General features: G+C 31.6%; 2 protein-coding genes across 5 annotated transcripts; both read right to left on the bottom strand.

Annotated features, from left to right (window-relative positions):
* Positions 1-1,012: 1,012 nt before the first annotated feature.
* Positions 1,013-2,666, bottom strand: LOC112744348 (uncharacterized). 2 transcript variants are annotated; one of them, XM_025793945.3, is made up of 3 exons: positions 2,359-2,666; positions 2,155-2,253; positions 1,013-2,055 (listed from the first exon to the last, which is right to left on the bottom strand). In XM_025793945.3, exons 1-3 carry the CDS (start codon positions 2,533-2,535, stop codon positions 1,348-1,350), a joined length of 984 nt encoding a protein of 327 aa, XP_025649730.1. In that variant the 5' UTR covers positions 2,536-2,666; the 3' UTR covers positions 1,013-1,347. The 2 variants fall into 2 exon arrangements, with proteins under 2 accessions (XP_025649730.1, XP_025649731.1); XM_025793946.3 differs by having other exon boundaries at positions 2,428-2,633.
* A 3,041-nt stretch (positions 2,667-5,707) lies between these two features.
* On the bottom strand, positions 5,708-8,481 carry LOC112744347 (uncharacterized). Of its 3 annotated transcripts, XM_025793943.3 has the most exons (5): positions 8,376-8,452; positions 8,146-8,216; positions 7,957-8,022; positions 7,689-7,772; positions 5,708-6,537 (listed from the first exon to the last, which is right to left on the bottom strand). In XM_025793943.3, the coding sequence occupies exons 2-5, from the start codon at positions 8,209-8,211 to the stop codon at positions 5,998-6,000; spliced, it is 756 nt and encodes a 251-aa protein (XP_025649728.1). In that variant the 5' UTR covers positions 8,212-8,216; positions 8,376-8,452; the 3' UTR covers positions 5,708-5,997. The 3 variants fall into 3 exon arrangements, with proteins under 3 accessions (XP_025649728.1, XP_025649727.1, XP_025649729.1); XM_025793942.2 differs by having other exon boundaries at positions 8,146-8,481; XM_025793944.3 differs by lacking the exon at positions 7,689-7,772 and having other exon boundaries at positions 8,146-8,457.
* Positions 8,482-20,823: the final 12,342 nt, after the last annotated feature.

The raw sequence follows: 20,823 nt of genomic DNA, 5'->3' as shown, positions 1-20,823 counted from the left end.
TTAGTGTACCCTTCATCAAATTTGTTCTGCCGTATACAAACTTTCATACGAATTGAATAAATACTGATTCCTCAAGAATTTTTTTTTGGCTTTAATTCTTTTATTTCTGTTTTTATTTCTCTCCTAGTGTTCATCTCTTTAGGTTAGTCTCGTAGACTCTTTTAGAGGATAGAGTACTTGATTTGGAGTTGCAGTCGAAGAATTGTAGACACAATAAGAGTAGTGGTAGGTGCATCGGGGTGATAGTTTTAGTTGTGACTTTTGTTTTAATTTAATTATTTTGTGGATATCTATAATTTTATTAAATTTTTATATATTTTTTAATTAGATTCTTATATTATTTTTTATTTTATAATTAAGTTATTGTTAGTATAAAAAATATTAAAATTAACACAATATTTATTTATAAATTGAAGACATTTATAATTTAATTAAATCTTTAATCACATATTTTTTTTAAAAAATATTTTATTAATTCTAACATTTTTATATAAAAATAATCTAATTACAAAATCAAAAATAATATAAAGACCTAATTAAAAAAAATAAATATAAAAATTTAATTATAAATTTAGTAAAATTATAAATATTAATGGAATAATTATACCTTTTGTTTTTAGTGGTAATTTGCTTTTGCAATTAATGAAACATAGCATTTTAAGACATTAATAAATCAATTTACAATATCTCAAGTTTTTAAACGTTGTTCTGTGTAACTATTAAAATATAAAAAAGTATAGGTAGATAATAATTTTTGTGAATAATAGACTCAATAAAATAAAAATACATTACATTCTTAAATTATCCATCTAAATTTAGTATTAAGATAATCATCTGCATACCTATTTAATCATATTGTTTAAAAAAGTTATTATTTACTTAGTATTATCCTTAAAATATTTAACACTGTCGGCAGCTGGACGTACAATATATAACACTACCCCCCAACCCTCCTCCCCTGCGCTCAAAAAAAAAAAAAAAAAAAACCCGAATATATGTAATTAATAACAAATTTAATCTCAAAGAAACCTTTGTAAGGCCAGCCATATGGATTAAAGTAGCACAATCAACACGATCACAAGTCACAACATTACAAATTTAAATTACAAAAAATACAAAGACTAGAAAATTATATCCCAAATACCACATCTTCGTTATCAAACCAGTCACTAATTTTTTATTATATTAGGATCGATTTGTAATCGAAATAAATTTGAAAACTGATTTGATAACTAGAATGATGGGATAGTAAAAATTCCTTTGAAAACTGATTTAGGTAATAACACAGCAAACGTACACAATTTTACTACATGGATTTTTGAACTAGAGAAACTTTTTTCTGAGAAGTCAGATGCATAGCATGGTATGCAGATCAAGAGAGCCCCCCGGCTTTACTATTTTGCTTGAAGTAAGGATGTGTTGTTGGATTTGGTTATTGTTGTGTGTAATGAAGGAGGTAAGTGCATGAGAGGCTCCGAAGAAGAGAGCGAGTATGGCGAGGAATAGCAAACTGATTGAATGATCAACTCCGACGTGCATAAGAACGGCCCATGAGATGAAGATAGCGCCGTGGGTGTGACTGAATCTTTCTCCAAACAGAATCGTTAAAGCCGCACCCGAAGCAAACACCATAAAACTCAGCAGTTCAACCACCGAGCCCCCTATCGTTATTCTTTCCCGCCGACACGTCAGCAGCCAGCCCCAAACACATATCATTAACAGCATTACTAAACACGGAACTTTTTTTGAGTAGCTTTCAACCTCTTCATCATTTTCTTCACACACCACGACGGGCTTTATTTGCTTGGTTTTCTTGTTCTTGTTCTTGTTCTTGTGCTTGTGCATGTGTTGATTCAGATTAGCGTGGCTGCATCGTATTATTGGCAAGATCATTTTGTGTTCCGATTCCACCTCCTTCTCCAACTCAATGTGAATAGCAACATGAGATTCATCACCATTGCACTGGGATAAATTGATTTCTGTTTTAGTTTCGGATGGAATCACTGCGTTTTCAGAAGCTGGTGGATATCTGAGGGAGCGAACTCTACCAAATTGCTTTGGGAGCAATCAGAAGAATAGTTAAGATATTAGGAGAATTAAATATGACATCAAGTGGTAAATTGACAGATTGAGTAATAGATTTGGCATACCAACCTCACTTTTAGCGATGACGATACAATCCCGCCTCCTCCTCTTCTGTTCCCCCAGCGCCGAATCAGAGTTTGAACGGTGCAGGTGATAATATTGCTGAGGCTGAAACAGATAAGAATAGTTTACAAGAGGAGTTTTATAAATCCCTTGTGAAGGACTAGACATACAACTACAATTAGAAGCAAATTTTGTTCTTGATTTACGCACCTCAAAAGCAAGTAAGAAGTGAAAATCCCTTAAAGTATAGTGTTGTTCCAAGGAAACACTCATGGTTACCTCATCCTGTTGGTCATCTCGGATCCTTTTTCCGCGGGGGTTAATATGGTCATCTTCCATTAAACAAATTAAACAATCGGGACTTGGATCTGGAACTTGTTGAGCCATGAAATGAAATTAGATGCGAGTATACAAAAGCAAGCAGTTTCCAAAATGTACTCTTTCAACAATACCTTGGCGATCTATGGAAGTCTGTAATCATTCAAACCTAACTAATGCAAATCCGTTTGCCTAAAAGTCTTCCTTCGGGTCCCACCATCACACTAATTCAAAGCCAGAGCCGCGTTGGCTTGCACTTTACTTTAGGTGAAAATTTGGAAAAGTAGACTAATTAATAATTATTATATCGATGCAAGTGACCCTGCAAAAGTAGGAAGGGCACACTAACCCATTATTTTGTTCACATGATCATTTTAGAAATATTAGGGGTTAATGTTAATTTTTTCAGAATTAGTCCAGATTTTGAATTAATATTTTATTTTGAAGGGTTTAGTATTATACTATTATAAGAGTATATAATAAGTTTATTATTAGTGAAAAAATTTTAATATTTTTATTTAATAAATATAAATTAAATATATTGAAAATTTAAATTTTTATTTTGTAATCTTAATATATGTCTTTAAAACACATGATAGATAAATTTTATTTTTATATTATAAAAAATAATAAAAGATCATGAATTTATGGTTGATTTTTTTATTTAAAATAAATATTCATATTTTTGTTGAAAATTAGATTATTTTGTGTAATTACAGTTGGGTAGATTTTGTAGGTGGGAAGTTAACACATGAGAAGTGTGTTGCAACACGTATGAGACGTATTGAACACGTGGCAACATCCTGATCAACACGCGGGGTATATTGAACACATGGCAACATCTTAACTAATACGTAGGGGCGTATTGAATAATTTCCACAATAATATAATACACTTTAAATATTAATATTCAATCAAAATACTATCTCTATTTTCATATTAAAAATAATTTTTGAGAATTTATTATTTTTGCTTATTACTTAATTATTAACTCAATTTTTTAGTCTAATTTTTTTCGTGCTTATTATTTAAATGTTATTAAGTTGATAAAAAAAATTTACTAAAAAATATATGTTTTATTTTTAGTGTATTTGGTAAAAATTGAATACTTTTTTTATTATCTTTCTAAAAAAGATCTTTTTAAAAAAAATTTACAATTTACATTTTTAAAAAAATATTTTTTGAAAAAAATTTAACAACCATAAATAAAAAAATATTTTTATATTTTTATATCTAAATATAATTGATAAATAAAAAAATTTTTTTTATAAAATATTTAAATATAAAATTATTTTTATTTTTTTATAATATTTAAAAAAAACTCAAAATTTTTTTTTTAAAAGTTTACTCAAACAAATCCTTTAATTTAATCTAATAATCTAATGATATAATATTTTATTCTATACTTTAAACATTACTAATAAATTAATAACAGAAAATAATAAATTTTGATAATCTTCTAATATTTATTATATATTATTATTTAAAATTAATATAAAAATATATTTATTAATCATATAACATTATTTTTTATTATTATTAAATTCTGTCCCAAAAAGAACCAAGGTCACAACTTATAGGATCTGAATGCTGAACAATTGAACATACTTATCCTTGATTAACGCGTTGCCTTTGCTTTTTTAAGCAAAACTTTTTCCTACAGGTCTTCTTTTCTTTTTAAAGAAAAAATATTCTTGATGCTGTTAGAAATTTTAGTATTTAACAACTTTTAATTAAGATATTATTTTACAATTTTTATTTTCTGAAAAAATTAATTCATATATCAATTTTTTTATAGGGAAGAACTGATGATACTACGAAATCTTTAAAATATTATTAGAGATTTTTATATTTTTATAAAGTAACAACAAAAACAAATTTTCCTAAAGTTTTAGTATACGACTGAATTGTCTAATAAAATAAAAAATTTAAAAATAATAATATAATTAAAATTTATTAGAGATTAAAGTTTTTGTTGAAATTTCTTTAATGTAGTATAGAATATTAGTAAATAAAACTACTGAAAATACGATAGTTTAGGGTTTTTTTTTTATAATATTAAAAGTACTAAATTTAATATTCTTTTAATAAAAGCAACTGTATATGTACAAATTATTAAATGTTAGTGTTACAAGTGTGAAGAGTGTTAAAATTAGTCCCACATTAAAGAAAACAGGAAAGAATAAAGAGTTTATAAGATGAGAGACCCATTTAACTAAAGAAATATTATAAGAAGACAAATAGACAATATACATACTAATTATTTTTTATTTTATTAAATTTAACCATTAGAAATATACAAATAGTTTTTGGCAGCAAGAACCATAAAATATTATATTGTATAATTCATCAGTTTTAAGGAATTTTTGTCAAGCGTCAGTTACTAAGATGTTTAAATTAAATATTCAATTACTTTGTTATTATATGGAAGTAAGAACGTAAATTATTTTCTGTAGTATATTATTGTATAATAAATCTAACTGTGTATATAATTAATATATAAAACATTTTTTGTATATTTTATTTAAAGTAATTAATTTATCTCATATTTTAATTATTAAAGAATATAAAAGTTGATATAATATTTGTGTAATTTTATAATCCATTGAATGGATATTCGGAAAACTCATTTTTGTTCAAATCTAGTTTAACTATGAGTTAAATTGATTAAAACTGTAACTATTTATTGTGTTAAAACTTAAAAGCATAAAGAACAAACTTAATTTTCAACAATACATGATATATATCGTGGTAATCTTGCTAAAGTAATTGCCTTTTGTGTATTCTTAGATTTTATTACGTAGACAATGACTTTTTTAAATAATGTAAATAATAGATTTTAGAATTGATCCAATAAAATAAAAAAGTACTTCACTCTTAAATTACCTCCTAAACTTTAATATTAGGATAATCATCTACACACTTAGTGAATTAAATATTCGATATATCCATTATTTAGTATTTTCATTGTCAACCTATATTTTTTTTCTTTATATTATTTTGTGATTGACACCAAATTAATTAAATTAATTATTTTATTGTCAATATAATGCTACATCTGATGCCGATGGCAAATAAAGGAAGGAAAATAAATAGTTTAATTTTCTTTTTAGGTTTTTCTAAAGAATTAACTCTAATAATTAGTAAATAAATTATATATCTAAAACTTAAAATACGAACTTCAAAATTCAAATAAAAAATTTGTACAATTCAAAATTAATTCATATAAAAACCTAAAAAGTAAAAACTACCTCCGAAATACTAAACATTAAAATAAAATAATCCAAACAAATTTGCCAGCAAGCTTCAGGCTTAAATTCAAAGTATGTACATTTAGACTTTAAAAATACATATTAAATATGGTGAAAACTTAAGTAAAATTGACTTCACGTAAAGTTGATATTTGAGAGTCGTTAGATGAAAATTTAGTCAAATCATCTAACGACCCTCAAGTATCACGTAAAGTCGACTGCACCTGAGTTTCCACTATTAAATATATAAAAATGTATAGGAACCATCATCATCAGTAGATCACTCCTTCATTTTCTGTCTTTGTTTGCATAGGCAGGCAAGATAAATAATGGACATCAACAACACCAAACAGGTCAGTAAAAGTGCAAGAGCCTCAAATATAACAAACAGTGGGAGAGGAAACCTGAAAGAGGCCCACTGCACAACAGAGTCAGAGGATTGGCTGAAGATTGTAATGCAACAAAGGATTGCCAAAAATGACAAAAGTGTCGAATAAGCAAATCGCTCTTCTGATCCCTTTGTCGAAACGAGGACCAAAATTGCTATCGCACAGAAGATGAATATGATGAAAAATATCATCGCGGGAAACAACATCCAAAATGCTTCCCAAAAGTTTAGCACCGAGTGTGATGATAAGTTTCCCAATGGGGAGTTGTTGTTCAGTGCAGCCACTTGAGTAACAGAGAACACCAAAAGCCCCAACAAAAGATAACTTCGACCTCGAGGAGAAATATTAGCTATCTTTGGACGTGCTGGTCGGAAATTCTTCAAATCCCAGTCAGAAACGGGAAGAATGTTCTTGTTCTCTCTGTTGTTTTCCTGACAAAATAAATTAAAAACATTATGGTGCAGGAACCAATTAGGAAACTAATTTAAAAACTAGGAGTTTTGTTATATAAAAAAAATATATAAAGTACTAATATATTATCTGTCAATTTATTGTTAATAATAATTAATTATTATATTTTAATTATAATTAGTATTGACACATTTAAGAGATATATCTATAAAGATATTTTTATTAGACATAACTATAAAAAAGATATTTCTATTAGACACATACATAAAGATATTTCCATTAAACACAATCATAAATAAGAATTAACAGAATAATTAACAGAAGTTGGCAGAATCCTTATTGATTATGTAGCAAAATTGTAAAAAAAAAAATAACTCTCACTATCCTAATTTTTTAAATTCTAAAACTAAAAGTGCAAAAAGTTGATTTGAGTTGGCTATGTTGTAGTTGGATTCCTAGATTTTTTTTTTCTCATAAATATGTCATTTTCTTTTCAAAATTAATTACCAATAAAATGTCACTCGTTAAAATTAATTACTTAAATATCACTGTAATACTAATACTAATAATTAAAAATGAAATAACAAAACAGTTATTATTGTAGTTGCTAAGTTGCTTAATACATCATACATGTACAGTTGTAAAAAGGTAAAGAAATTGCTTAATTAAATTGGTGATCAGTAATTAATAATTAGGGATGGAAAACGACTAACAAAAAATAGTGATTAGGGATCGAGTTCACTTTTCTTTCATCAATTATCTTTGCACAAAGAATCTACTTTTAACAATAGAAAACTACTACTGAAATTAAATCTGAAACGTAAAAATTAAAACAAGAAGGAAATAAATAATGATTAATAACCTAACGAACAAGTAAAAAAAAGTCTAGAAAATCAACTATAATATAAATTAACTTAAGTCAATCTTCTTTTATTTTTAATTTTAAAATTTAAAAAATTAAAATAGTAGAAATTATTTTTTTTTTTGGTAAGAAACCTGTTTTTAATTAATTGATTTCATTTGGCTGAACTCCTAATTGGTTCCTAGCAAAACTCACAAATAAATACTAAATACGTTAAAATAGAGGGATCTTAGTACCTTACCAGATAATAAAAATAAAAAAAGGGGTAAAAGTAGACACGGTGGCCAGTGGAAAAGAATGATTACTAACCCCGGAAGCGCGTGCTAGTAGTATGTTTATGCATCTGCGGGGAAAGAAAATAGGCATCTCTATGTTTTTCTTGTTACCGCACATCTGCGAATTGCAAATTGCGTATTTGCGTGTTAGTGATGAGTTTTGATTTTGGAGAGGGTAAAAAGAAAAAAGAAAGCGCTTTATTTAAGTGAATCTGATCTTCTCAGATTCTTCCCATCCATAATCTCAGATTGCAAGAAACAAATAAAATGATAATGATTCTGATTTATGATCTCAGCTTTACCTCATTTCTGGAGTTTGTCGAGCTCGACGAAGAAGACGCACCATCATGCATTGGCAGCAGAATTTCCTGAAATCAAATCACAGTTTTTATGTTCGCACTCAAAACCTTAGCTTGATCAATAAAGGACAATGATATGGTATATAAATGTGTATGTATGTGTAGGAATTTAGGGCTTATCGTATTACTTACAATATCGTTTCTTGAGAAGAAATCAACCGTAGGTAGCTCCTTCTCTGGGTCCGAGTTCATGTTCATGTTGCCTGGATGAAGATACCAGAGAGAATAGAGGAGGAGAAAAAGAACCTGGAACGTTAGGATCGGATCTCAACTCTGTGCGTGCAGAGAGAGTAAATGATGAAAGTAAGAATATTCAAACTTTTCTGCAAAGAGAAGGGAATCAAAGGGAAGGAAGGAGGTACCCAAGAGGAAGACTGGGGTTTAGTTCAATGTGAGCTGGCATTCTTGTGGGAACCCTATAGGCCTTGGGAATAAGAATGTTTTACACAATTTACGTATCCTACCTCCATCTTAAAAAAAATTATATTGTCACCTTAAAAAAAAAATACCATTAATTATTTTTAGATTAACATAATAACGCTCACAAATAACTAATATTACATATTTAAAAATAATTAAAGTATTATTTTATTATTTTACTAATATTATCATTTTAAAAGATTTTTTTTCTAAAAAAATATTTGTGAATTTAACCAAGATTACCTTAATTTGAAAAAGAACCTTCAAGCATTTAACGCACCATTTTGTTCTCCTTAGGTGGGTTTTAGAGGTACGTAGTAGTAAAATTCTTTTGTAGGTGAACAATTACTTACTCTATGAAAAAGTATGAGAAACAAATGGAATATTTGTACAATATATACAATAGAGATTTAAGGAGTATTAGATATATAACTATTAGTGTTACTTTTTTCTATTAACTGAAGTTTTTGAGATGAGTGGTATCATGACATGGTATTAGAGCTCTAGATCCAAAAGATTAAGAGTTTGATTCTTGGTGAACTCAAAAATCAATTTAAGCTTTTGGGAAGATATTTATTATTCCTAGTACTCGGATGGTTATTCTAAATAGTATGGGAATGTTCATTTTATAACTCAATAATACATTATACAAATAGTCTATTATCTCCCTAGCGGAACTCTTACTTTATTGCTCAAAGAATTAATCTATTTGCACTAATTGTTAGTAATTGCACCACAATTAAATTATGCTGTATGCTACGTTGATCAAATATAAATTAATGAACATTCACGAAAAACGTTAATTTTTTATTATCAACTTCAAATTTTAGGTGTTCCTAACTCGAGTAATTATTCTCTACAAACCACGGTAGTAAGAAAATGACACTAAATTTTCTTTGGATTCAAATTGAATGTAAAATTATATATTCTGTCACTTCTTATTATATTTAAATCATCTACTAATTATTTTTTTCAAAAATAAGTTTCCGTTTCTCAAACCAATATGATATTAGATTACTATTTTTCCAATCATACACTTTAATAAATAAGTAATTAAGTTTTTGAATAAAATAATTAATCTAAGTGAAAATTTAATAAAATTGAACATTTAATTTATTTTTCCTGGCTATTGTGAAGAAGAAAATTTAAAAATAAAAATCACATATAATTATCTTTATATAAAATTATTAATTAAAAATTAATAAATAATTAATTAAATTGTTATTTAACCATTTTTAACTTTTAATTTTACTTAAAAGAGAAAAGAAAAAAGTATATCACGCACGCTCAATGGAATATACAATCAATATTCGTGTCCTCGATTTATTTTTGTTTTCTGAAATTCCGTTCCGATCCATCTTTTTCCTAAATTCTAACTAATGGGCCCTCCTCCCCTTGATTGCGGCGACAAGGTTAATTCGGGAAAATTGATGTTCTCATTGGCAGGATAATGCATTATTCAAAGATAGATGACTACATGCAGTGGCATCATGTGAGTTTGTCTGGGCCTTTCTTTTCCACCTGATGCCACGTACGCGTTTAATGTATTAATTAGTTCTTTATTATTCAAAGATAGACGACTACAGACTACACCCAGTCCCATTAATTGAAAGGAAATTTTTTTGTGCGTATAAAATTTTATCTAATTTATTTAAAAATAGAGATAAAATAATATAGGATTTATCTTTTTAATTTTAAATCATGTGAGTAAATATTAGGCACAATAAAAAATACCTAATTGAAAATATCGCATACGCATTTCAAACTTCCAGGTCACCTTAAGGCTTAAGGTTCGTCCTAGGTTATAGAGTGCTAAGCAGCGCGTCTCACCCATTTAATGGGACCACGGTCGGATCCAAAGGGAAAGGCTTTTTTGATATACAGGACCTATAATTGTTGACTTTTCAATCTTCAAAGTCCTGTTTTCTAAGGATTTATTTAGAGTGTCAAAATATTGCGCACCTAGCGAAACAAGCCTGGAGATTACTAAAAGAGGAGGAAACCATTTGGGCGAAGATTCTAAAGGCAATTTATTATCCAAACTGCAGCCTGTGGAAAGCAAGAGAAGGAAGGAACGCGTCATGGGTATGGAAGAGCTTGTTGGAGGGAAGGAATTTCCTGAGAAGGAAGGGTAGATAGAGCATAGGGAGCAGAATGGAGATAGATATTTAGAATGATAATTGGGTGGCTGGAATAGGGAAGCTGAGGAGATGTGAAGAAGACCAAATCAGAAAAGTGATTGAAATAATAAAGCAGGGGGAAGGCTGGGATGAGAACAGAATTAAGAAGTTATTTCCGAGAAACATAGCGGGATTGATTATCAGAACACCTATCAGCCTGATTAACAAGGAAGATAATCTGATCTGGCCATACCGAGTAGAGGGACAGTACTCAGTGAAATCAGGCTATCGGGCTGCAAAAGAGGAGAAAGATGCGAAAGAAGAGACAAAATTAAATGAAGCTTCGTCAAGCCAGAACTTCAGAGAGGTTTGGGGGACTATATGGAGACTACCAGTGCCACAAAAGATCAGAATGTTCTTATGAAAAGCTACGGAGGAAATTTTGCCAATAAATAGTAATTTGTTTAAGCGCAAATGTGCAGTCAAGCCTTCATGCAGCATATGCCAGGAGGAGAATGAAACTGTTGAACATGCTTTACTTTTATGTCCGTGGACGAGAGCAGTTTAGTTCAGAGCGAGCATTCAAATAACACCTACAGCCTATAATGTGACGTCGTTTGGAAAATGAATAATGGATACAGTTCAGAAAATAAAAAATGGGACGGGGAGGGATCAGGAAAGAATTTTAAGCAATCTGGGGTGTGTATGTTGGTATATATGGAAGGCAAGGAACCAATACATATTCCAGCAAATAAAAATCAATCCGGAACAGGTAATAATTAATGCAGAATATCTAGCAGCAAAATTCCACAACACAACAACAGGAAGCAGCACAGATCATAATGCAAGCAGAGGCAAGAGTGGTGACAAGAAGAGAATTACTTGGAGACCACCGCCACAAAACAGGTTGAAGGTCAATACTGACGCGGCTTTCCAAAGGGATACAGGCAAGGCAGCCTCAGCAGTTGTCGTGAGGAACTGGCAGGGCAAGATCATCACTGGGACTACATCAAAATTCATCACAACTTCAGCACTAGCAGCAGAAGCCCAGGCATACAGAGAAGCTCTCATTCTCATCAAGAATTTACAAATAGAAAACTGTATCATTGAAACAGATTGTTTACCTTTGGTCCAAGCCGTTAAGGCGAGAACGCCTATAGCAGAAGTGGATGCAATCCTCAGAGACATTCTACAACTGCTGGAAGAGGCGCCAGATGTGGGAGCTACCTGGACTCCAAGGGAAGGCAACATAGTAGCTCACCAACTAGCAGCGATGGCAGTGGGGAATGTTCTCAGGAGCCAGTGGACAGTCAACGCTGCCAATCCTGTAAGAAATACAATCAGAACGGAAGCCAGATTCGCAATACTTCAGCATAATCAACGAATGCAAAATCAAATCAATGGGAATCCAATTTCAACCGACCAGCAAGGAATACAAACAGAGGAGGACTTACCTGATAGAGTGGAAAACTGGGACATGCAAGAAGCTGAAGGGGGAGAGCAGCACCAACCTAGTGCGTCACAGCGGCTAAAGATAGAGAGGAGCAACCGTTGCGGAGAAGCTTGGAGAGCGGGACGCGTGGGGTGCATCGAGGGTCTGGGTCCTATGCGGGATGCCTCGAGGCAGAGGAATGCAGCGGGAGAGACATACTGTCAAAAAGCTCCAGGGAGGACCCATTATCAACGGCGTCAGAACCGGACTGGGGAGGAGAACGGTGTTGGAGGAGATCTCAAAACGTCTCTATACAGAATTGTGCTAACGACACTAATCGGGAGGGATATTTAACAGATCCATGCATCAGGTCGGACTGCCGATGGAGGATCCGAAGGCAACAGCAACATCGAACACAGAGCATCGCAAGGAGGAAGACCATAGTGTTAGGGTCGGGCACTAGGGGAAGTGGGTATTGGGCCGAATCGGGTTCTGGTTGTGTGGCAGGGTCAGACATCTGGCCCATGGCCCCTGTCCAAAAAAAAAAGAAAAAAAAAGTCATGTTTTCTGAATAGGGGAACGATGGTGTACAATAATCAAAATATTGTCGTCATTAAATTTGTGAACAAAAGAATATATCAAGACTCAAGAGTGACCGAATGTTTCTATGTTTAATTGTTTATACACGAAGAACTACGTCGAACACTACAGCAGAGGTGGAGCTTAGCGGCGCTTTTTTTTCCTTTAGTGGTGGTTTGAACCGCTGGTATAACCGCCGCTAAATACATATTTCGCGGCATGCGTTAAAAAAATCGCCGCAAAATTTGAGTTCTACGATTGTCATCTTGTTTAGCAGCGGTTTTAAAACTGCCGCTAATCAATTCAATTTTTGGAAGTTTGGATGAATTTTGCGGTTATGTTACAACCGCCGTAATATAGGACTGGTTTGTGTACATTTTACAGGAGGTTGCCAACCGCCGCAATTCTCGATCCAAGTGTCCTATTTTTTAGTCTTTTTGGCGGTTTAAAACCGTCGCCAAGTTAAGAAAAAAAATAAAAAAAAGAAACGCAGAATTTGGGTTTTTATTTATGAAATCACATAAAAATTTATTAAATATTATCAAGTTTTGTTCTTTGGATTTCTAATTATTTTAGGAGTGATTGTATTCACGGATAGAATCTAAACTTGTGACAAAAGCAGAAAAATATCCGCAAATCAAAATGTATTTATCAAAATATCAACAAAATAGATCTCTTGCTAATAGTTGCATAGTCTACTTCAAAAAAAAGTAAGCATCAATCCAAAATAATTTCAATCCTAAAGTACTATTTTCTACTGTATCATTCCATTGAACACATCCCTGCAGCAATCTCTGGTGGCAGCTCCTCACCCTACCGTTGAAAAAGATAAATCAAAGCACTCTCCATTACCTTTATCCTTTTCTTGGCTGCTACTGCTTCATCTTCCATCGCCTTTCTTTTTAACTTCTCGGCTTCCAGTTCTGTCTGTAGTTCATTCAGCTTCCTTTGCATCTCCTCTACTTGGACTCTGTTTATTGACGGTTGCAAATTTGTACCAAAGAATTGACTAGGAGTCGGTTCAAAACCCACTCCACGCACTCTACCCAGTTTCTCTCTTCTGAAAACCTGAGCAATGGAATCATTTTGGGACAAGACTCTAGAAGACTCATCCTGTTGCTCAATCTCCAGAAGTCTTTTCTATAGACATAAAACAACAATATGGATCCGATTCAAGTACATTCAACTTAATTAAAACTTAAACTGAGTTTCTATTTGAGGCACACGATAAGCATAAGCATGCATAGGGATATACATCTGAAGTGAGAGCAGAGAATACTTTTGAATGGATTGGATTCCAGTTCTGTCACAAAATCAATTTGAGCAACCACAAGACACCTAAGTACGCTATAGTTTTCATCATTTAGAACTCCCTGGATTCCAAGACTTATACTGTTCTTCCTCTATTACTAAACTTGGATTCCAAACTTCTACTGTTCTCGCTCTATGACTAAACTTAATACCTATTACACGTTCTCAGAATATCGCTCATTTAAGTAAATGTATAAATACATAAATAAATAAATAAAATGGGCAAAGAAATAACTCAATACTAGTTTTCTAGTAATTTTGACTAATTGCTCCTAATCATGTGTTACATATATATTTTGAAACAAATAATTAGAGATGTTAAAACATCATTATTCATAAAGCAATTAACAAAATTTTTGCCCAAATAAAGAACCTTTTCGGTCATACAGATATTTTGTAAATTAATTGAATCCTTCACATGTAACAACTTTATATCATAGTATAAGCGTTGGAACCAAAAACTTATTTGTAGACATTGAATCAAAAGAAACCCATAACTTATTTTTAGCTCAGCACACAAGGAATGGGCAACTAAAAAGCAGCAATGAACATGGATGCATTAGATATCATAATTTTGACGACTAATCATATTAAGTTGTACTTACACCAATTTTTCTTGCCTCATCATTAATATAAGAGCCATCCCTTCTTTTGTGAACCTTGATCCATAACTCTCCTCTATCGACTATCCTTCCTTCTTGTTCTGACTGAAATAACAAAGTTTAATCCATCACCGAAATCCACGCAATCAGAGAGAATGTAGACACAGAGATAGTCCAAGGATTGAATTATGCAGAGCAGTACAAAACCGAAGAGTGAATAAAAAAGTACACTACCTCTTCTTCCCTCCGCCGAGCCAGGCTTTACAAACCGCCAGTGTGGGTATACAGCTATTTTGATCGATTTATCGCATTTTTTCTGCACTTCTCCTATTGGTCCATCAGAGATAAACGGGGATTAGAAACTATTTTAAAAAAGACACGATGCAAAGGTGGTTGTACTATATTATACTAATATAAATACTATTTTTACCTTCGTCTCAGGTTTGGTGCGATAATCAAGGTACCATCTCTAGTGATCTCGATCAATTCCCGGCGGACAATTTTCGATATTTTCTTCAGTCGACAATGTTGGCTCGTAACAATCATCATACAACCTCAGCCTTGCATCTTTTCAGGACTTTCCCATACTTTTCAAAATATTTTTTCTTATAATTCCTTCACTATCTTCATCAAACTGGAAGATTTGTTGCATAAATGACACGATTTGTTAAAAATATTTGCTGGAATACTCCCTGGTCAAGGATCTGGTCAAAGGTAGCCATCCATTACAAAAATATCTTTTAGCAATAAAGAATAAATCGAAGAAGCTGCACCAACCGACGTGAACCCAAAAAAATGGAGTAAAAGATGTCTATTGACTCAAATATAATACTGATTAAAAAATGCACAAAGGATTGAAAATTGTATAATGTCATTAACAGCAATCCATAAGCCAACAAATTAAAAAGAAAAAATGCCAACTCAGCTCTTAAGAGTTCACACAAGTTTGTGAATAAAATCGGTGCATTCATGAACACTTCATATACAAACACTTTGTTTATAGTTAAGTTATTTTAATTTAAGAATAAATTACTATTCCTAAAATAATCAATTCTAATAATGAATAAGCAGATCTAACTTAGATCGGATATAAACTCTTACCTTGACACATTCGTTATAAACTTTGTCTTTAGTGGTAACGTGACGCCAACTTTCCTCACTGATTGAAAATTTTTCGTAGTCAGATCCCAGCATACCAAGAACGCCACTCAACAGTCCAGCTTCGTCTCCAACTGGCTGCTTTTCATTGTTGAACCTAAGCATGATCCTTCTACCATTGGGCCGTTCCATAGCCTCCCTCACACTCAGTTTAGCCGGCTTGATTGTGCCATCGGAATCTACAAGCCAATTATAAACCTTTATATATGTATCCGTTGTAGACCGTTTGAACGAAGAAAAATAAATAACACATACTCTAGCGTAAATTGAGCAGGTTAAATCTAATAGATAGTTACCGATGGTCTTAACCGTCCAATACTCTGTGGTCTTCCGTCTTTTGCGACTCTGAGCTCTAGAAGCAACCAAGCGGTCGTCAACTTCTTGATCAATAGAATCCATGTCATGAGCATTAGCGTCTAAGTGTATGTGTCCCGGCTCTGAGTTCTGACTGCTATAAGTGCGCGTCTATGGAGCAGGCCTTGGTTCACTGCGCGGTGGACGGAACGGACGTACGATTGTATGGACACTACCACAGCTTGCTGGGGGAATTTTAGAGTCATCTTGGTGGAGAGCCGAAGTCGGAGACGGAGCCGGAGACGGAGTCGGAGCCGGTGTCTTTTGAGACTGCTGGCATGTTGGTCCTGATTTAGCTTTTTTTTTGTAAACTGGCCTTTCCTAGCCATCTTAAATTCATAATAACATGATGCAGGCAAAAATCATCACATTAACTCCAACAATACATAATGCGGGTAAATTTTATTTATATATACTAGAAAAAAAATAACTTGTATACAATGCAAGGAGTTACTCAGCACAAGACATGGTTATAAGCTCAAATACTCTACTAGTTCTTTATAAGCCAAATTCATTATTACAAAAGCAAATCATGAACCTTTAAGGCCAAAAACAAGTTACAACACCAACTGAAACCAAAATAAACAAAATATAAAGCCTAGTAAAAATAACACAACGGACAGGATTATATTGTGCTTACACCCACTACCTGCAACCAAACTGATATAGCTAGTGTTTTCAATGAGTGGAATTTCATGTGGCAAGAGAAGAGAAGATGTTCAAACTATAGCTGTGTGTTTTTAATCCCTAAAATCCCTACCCTTTATCCTTTCTACCCAATTAGATTAAACTTCCAAGCATATCCTAAGAGAATATTGACACAGTCAGGAAAATCCATCTCAATAAAATGTTCTATTTTAGTAGGGGTGTAAGTTACCGAACAGGACCAAAAAATATCGCAAAATCGAACTGAAAATTACAACAACTGAATAAAAAACTAAAAAATCACTTTTTTTTGTTTTTTCAAATTAAACCGATCGGTTCGGTTCGGTTTTCGGTTGGTTTGGCAGAAACCGAACCGAACCGAACCGAACCGAGGCAGATGTTCTCTAGTGGTTGTTTTTACTGGTTTACCCTTAGTTAACCTAGGTATAAAAGCCTAAATCTGAAACTCCTTCACTCTCTTTCCCTTTCAATCGCACAGCCTCACTCACACAGACACCCACTTTCTCTTCCATCTTCCATTCTTCCTCCTCCATGCGGCCATGACTGAGAGAATGAGAGCTTGAGAGAGCCAGAGAGCCAGAGAGCGTCATCCACCATCAAGGAAGCCCTCCACCGTCGCTTGAAACCGTTGTTAGTCATCCATTCATCTCCGTCGCAGACTCGCAGACGTAGCAAAGAGCAGCGCCGTCGTGTAGCCAGAAGCCCAGAAGCATCATCCAGTTTGCGCCCTCCACCGTCGCTCGAAGCCGCTGTCCAGTCATAAGTCGTGGCAACAAACCCTAAGTGAAGGAGTACTCCAGTCGCTGAACAGCACTCTGGTCGCCGAGCAGCACTTCAGTCACCGAGCCCTCTCCTGCAAAAAGCAACTGAACAATGTCTTCTTTGAAGGTTAGAATTTGTCTTTGGTTATAATTTTTTTTACAATAATTAATGTATATATTGTCAATGAACTCACCAATGAAATAATATAGCCTTTGGTTAGAATTTGTCCTTAGGATTTTTAGTGATATTTGTACTTGATTTAACCTGAATTATGCTGCCCTTTCATTTTGTACCTCCAATAATAATATAGCTTTTGTGTCCAATAAGGCAATCACATTATAATGGAGCTAGCTAATTGTTTGAGTATTATTATTATTATTATTATTATTATTATTATTATTATTATTTATACTCAGAACACATGATCATGGTTTAAGATGCCCCACCAATCTTTAATTTGAAAAAAGTATCCAATTTCAATCAAAAGATCAGTTTTCCATAAGTCCTTTATTGTTCAGTATATATAATCATGTAAGTACAGCTGTTTGAATCCAGAATATACATTTAAAGGTCTTAGCTTGCTACTTGTTAATCTTGTTGGATGAGTTTTGAATATTATGTAATTAATCTTGGTGTCTTTTTGCTCTTGTTTTGAATGACAATCTAAAAATACTGGAGAAAGTTGCAACTCACATTGGAATTAAAGATCATCATCATCATCATTGAGAAATTTTCGATTTATATATAGAACATACATGTCCCTCATTTCATTAATTTTATGTTGCTGTCTCTGATTGCTTATGGTCATTTAAATTCTGTTGATTAGCTTTAAAAATGAATTAATTATGGTTTTGTTTATGAGCTGCTTATGAGCTGCTTTGGTTCTGCTCATGAGCTGTTAATCAAATGAATTCTGCTTTAGATCTTCTTATCATTTACTTGCCAACTCTCTCTGTGCATATATTGATAGATTGATAGATAGATAAATATATTGTAGATGAATAATGAATTGTAGTTAACTAATAACTATGAATCTGAGGGAGTTGGATACCTTTTTCTGTCTAAGTATCTTCATAATATAATTTTTGGTGTTCTATTTTCTATAAGTTATGGATTTGGGATATTTTGGTTAGCTACAAATTTATCTTTTATGCTTCAACCACTGCATTATAATTAATAATTCTCTACTCTGCACATAATTCTCTCTCACACACACACTATTTTAATTTATAAATTTTAACTATTACTCTCAAAGCTACACATATATAAGCTTTAAATGTTGAATTTGTTGCTGGAAACAATACTTTTAGTGATGTTGATGAGTTTGAATGCTGATTTATATGTTGATGAGCTACACATTATTTATGTTTATAATCTATATTGATTTTTTTGTTTTATTTTTGTAGAAATTATACCAACTGGGAAAGATGATGACGAGTCTGGTGTGGATTCAGATTAAGCATGGTGACTGTTTGATTTTTATTTGTTTTAAAGTGACTGTTTCGGTTTAAAGTGTGTTTATTTTTGTTGTTTTGCTAGACATTTTTAATTGTCTTTGTTTTATGTTTAATTAAATTGAATTTGTATTGAATTTGGATGTGATATACTCTTGTTATTCTAGTTTATTGACGGTTTTAAATTTTATTTTATGGTAATTTAAATTCTGATTATTAGGTGTAAAAAAACCGAAAAAACCGACCGAACCAAACCGCTATTGGTTCGGTTTGATTCGATTCGGTTGTTCAAACAGCAGCCAACCAAATGGTTGATATTATTGTAGAACCGATCAGATCGGTTTGGTTGATTTTTGGTCAAAAACTGAATCAAACCGAACCGATTACACCCCTACATTTTAGTAAAAAAGAAAAAAGTTAAAAAGGAAACATAATTTGATCATATAAAAAATAAAATAATGTTTCACCCATGATTCTATTCTTGATTTGTTCATGACCAAAGTCCAAACACAATGATTTTAATAATGTGTACCAATGGTAACGTGTTCACAGGGGAGAAGTTACAATACATAACACGCCTATTGTGCTATCTAAGTATATATACTATGATATGAATATATCATATGCACATGGAAGGATCACAGCAAATAAAACTAATATAAGTTTAATGTATTAACTAGTTTTTTTTTCTATTGTAACCTTACGGGAATATAAATAATCTTTTAAAATTACATTAATTTTGTTCATTATAATAAAAATAATTTATAAAATCAAACTACTCTTATAAATTAAAAAGTTGTAAGAGATAAAAGTCTCTGTCAATTAAAAAGGCCAATATCTTCATAAATAAAAAATTAAATAATAATTTTTTAGTAATTATTATGTGAAAGAGTTTAATTTTTTTATTAATAATTAATTTTAATATTTATTATCTAAAATTTAAAAAAATTTAATGTGTATATTTTTATATTTGATTAGATGTTAAATTTATTATATAAATAAAAATAATTAATTTTTACACTTGTTATTTAAAAATAATATTTCTCTCTCTCTCTTTCTCTCTCTCTCTCTCTATATATATATATATATTCGTATAAAAAATTATATTAATAGTTATAAAATTAACTCAAAATTTAATCTTTTTAAACAATTGAATCTTGATTTTAATTAATTAATTATTAATCACGATATTAGTATTCTATTCAAATTATATATAATAAATATTTGAAGGAATAGATCTAAAATTTAAAATTAAATAAAAAAACTAAAAAATATGCATATAACAACAATAATATTTTTTTAAATAAATAATATTAGAGGATAATTTTTAATTATATTTAAATATAAATTTAATGTATTTTTTATAATTTTATGAATTTATTTAAATTATATTATTTTATTAATTTTATTTTTTATAGAACAGAAATATAGAGAAAATAAAAAATAAGAGAAAAAAAAGAGAAAATAAAATCTTTTTTATTAAAAAAAGTGAAGAACCACTTGTTGAATTATTTTTTTTAATTTGTAAATAAAGAAAACAAGAGTCAAGTCTCAAAGAGTAAAAGAAAATAAATAAAAAAATAAAGAAGAATAAAAAATATTACTGGGTGAGCTACAAAAGCGAAAGTAAAGAGGAGCTGATATCCTTACAAAGACGATTCTTGTGGAGTAAAGAGGATGGGAGGTTCGGGATGCCACTAGTGAAATGGGAGATAGTGTTGGCCCCTAAAAAGGCGGGTGATTTGGGAGTGGAAGATGTAGTGGTTCGAAATACAGTTCTTCTATTCAAATGAAGGTGGCGGTTCTTGAAAGAGGACTGCCCTTTATGGAAGAAAGTAGTTTGCTCTTGTAATAACATGAATCCTTCTGAGATGCTACATGGTCAACCTGTTCCTTTAAGAGGGGTCCGTGGAAGGACATTTGTCAGCTTCAAATCAGAGAGCCACAAATCA

This window comes from Arachis hypogaea, chromosome 14 (genome assembly GCF_003086295.3).
Source record: "Arachis hypogaea cultivar Tifrunner chromosome 14, arahy.Tifrunner.gnm2.J5K5, whole genome shotgun sequence".
In the NCBI taxonomy this organism is placed as follows: domain Eukaryota; kingdom Viridiplantae; phylum Streptophyta; class Magnoliopsida; order Fabales; family Fabaceae; genus Arachis; species Arachis hypogaea.
This window is presented reverse-complemented; position numbering and strand designations above follow the sequence as displayed.

Bases quoted from the DNA above. Each gene is read 5' to 3' on its own strand.
- LOC112744348 (XM_025793945.3), bottom strand. From the start codon at position 2,535: ATGGCTCAACAAGTTCCAGATCCAAGTCCCGATTGTTTAATTTGTTTA. The intron at 2,254-2,358 runs GTGCGTAAATCA...TATCTGTTTCAG, and splicing joins ACTTCTTACTTGCTTTTGAG to CCTCAGCAATATTATCACCT. The intron at 2,056-2,154 runs GTTGGTATGCCA...TTGCTCCCAAAG, and splicing joins TCGTCATCGCTAAAAGTGAG to CAATTTGGTAGAGTTCGCTC.
- LOC112744347 (XM_025793942.2), bottom strand. From the start codon at position 8,211: ATGAACATGAACTCGGACCCAGAGAAGGAGCTACCTACGGTTGATTTC. The intron at 8,023-8,145 runs GTAAGTAATACG...ATTTGATTTCAG, and splicing joins TCTTCTCAAGAAACGATATT to GAAATTCTGCTGCCAATGCA. The intron at 7,773-7,956 runs GTAAAGCTGAGA...TGCAATTCGCAG, and splicing joins CGACAAACTCCAGAAATGAG to ATGTGCGGTAACAAGAAAAA.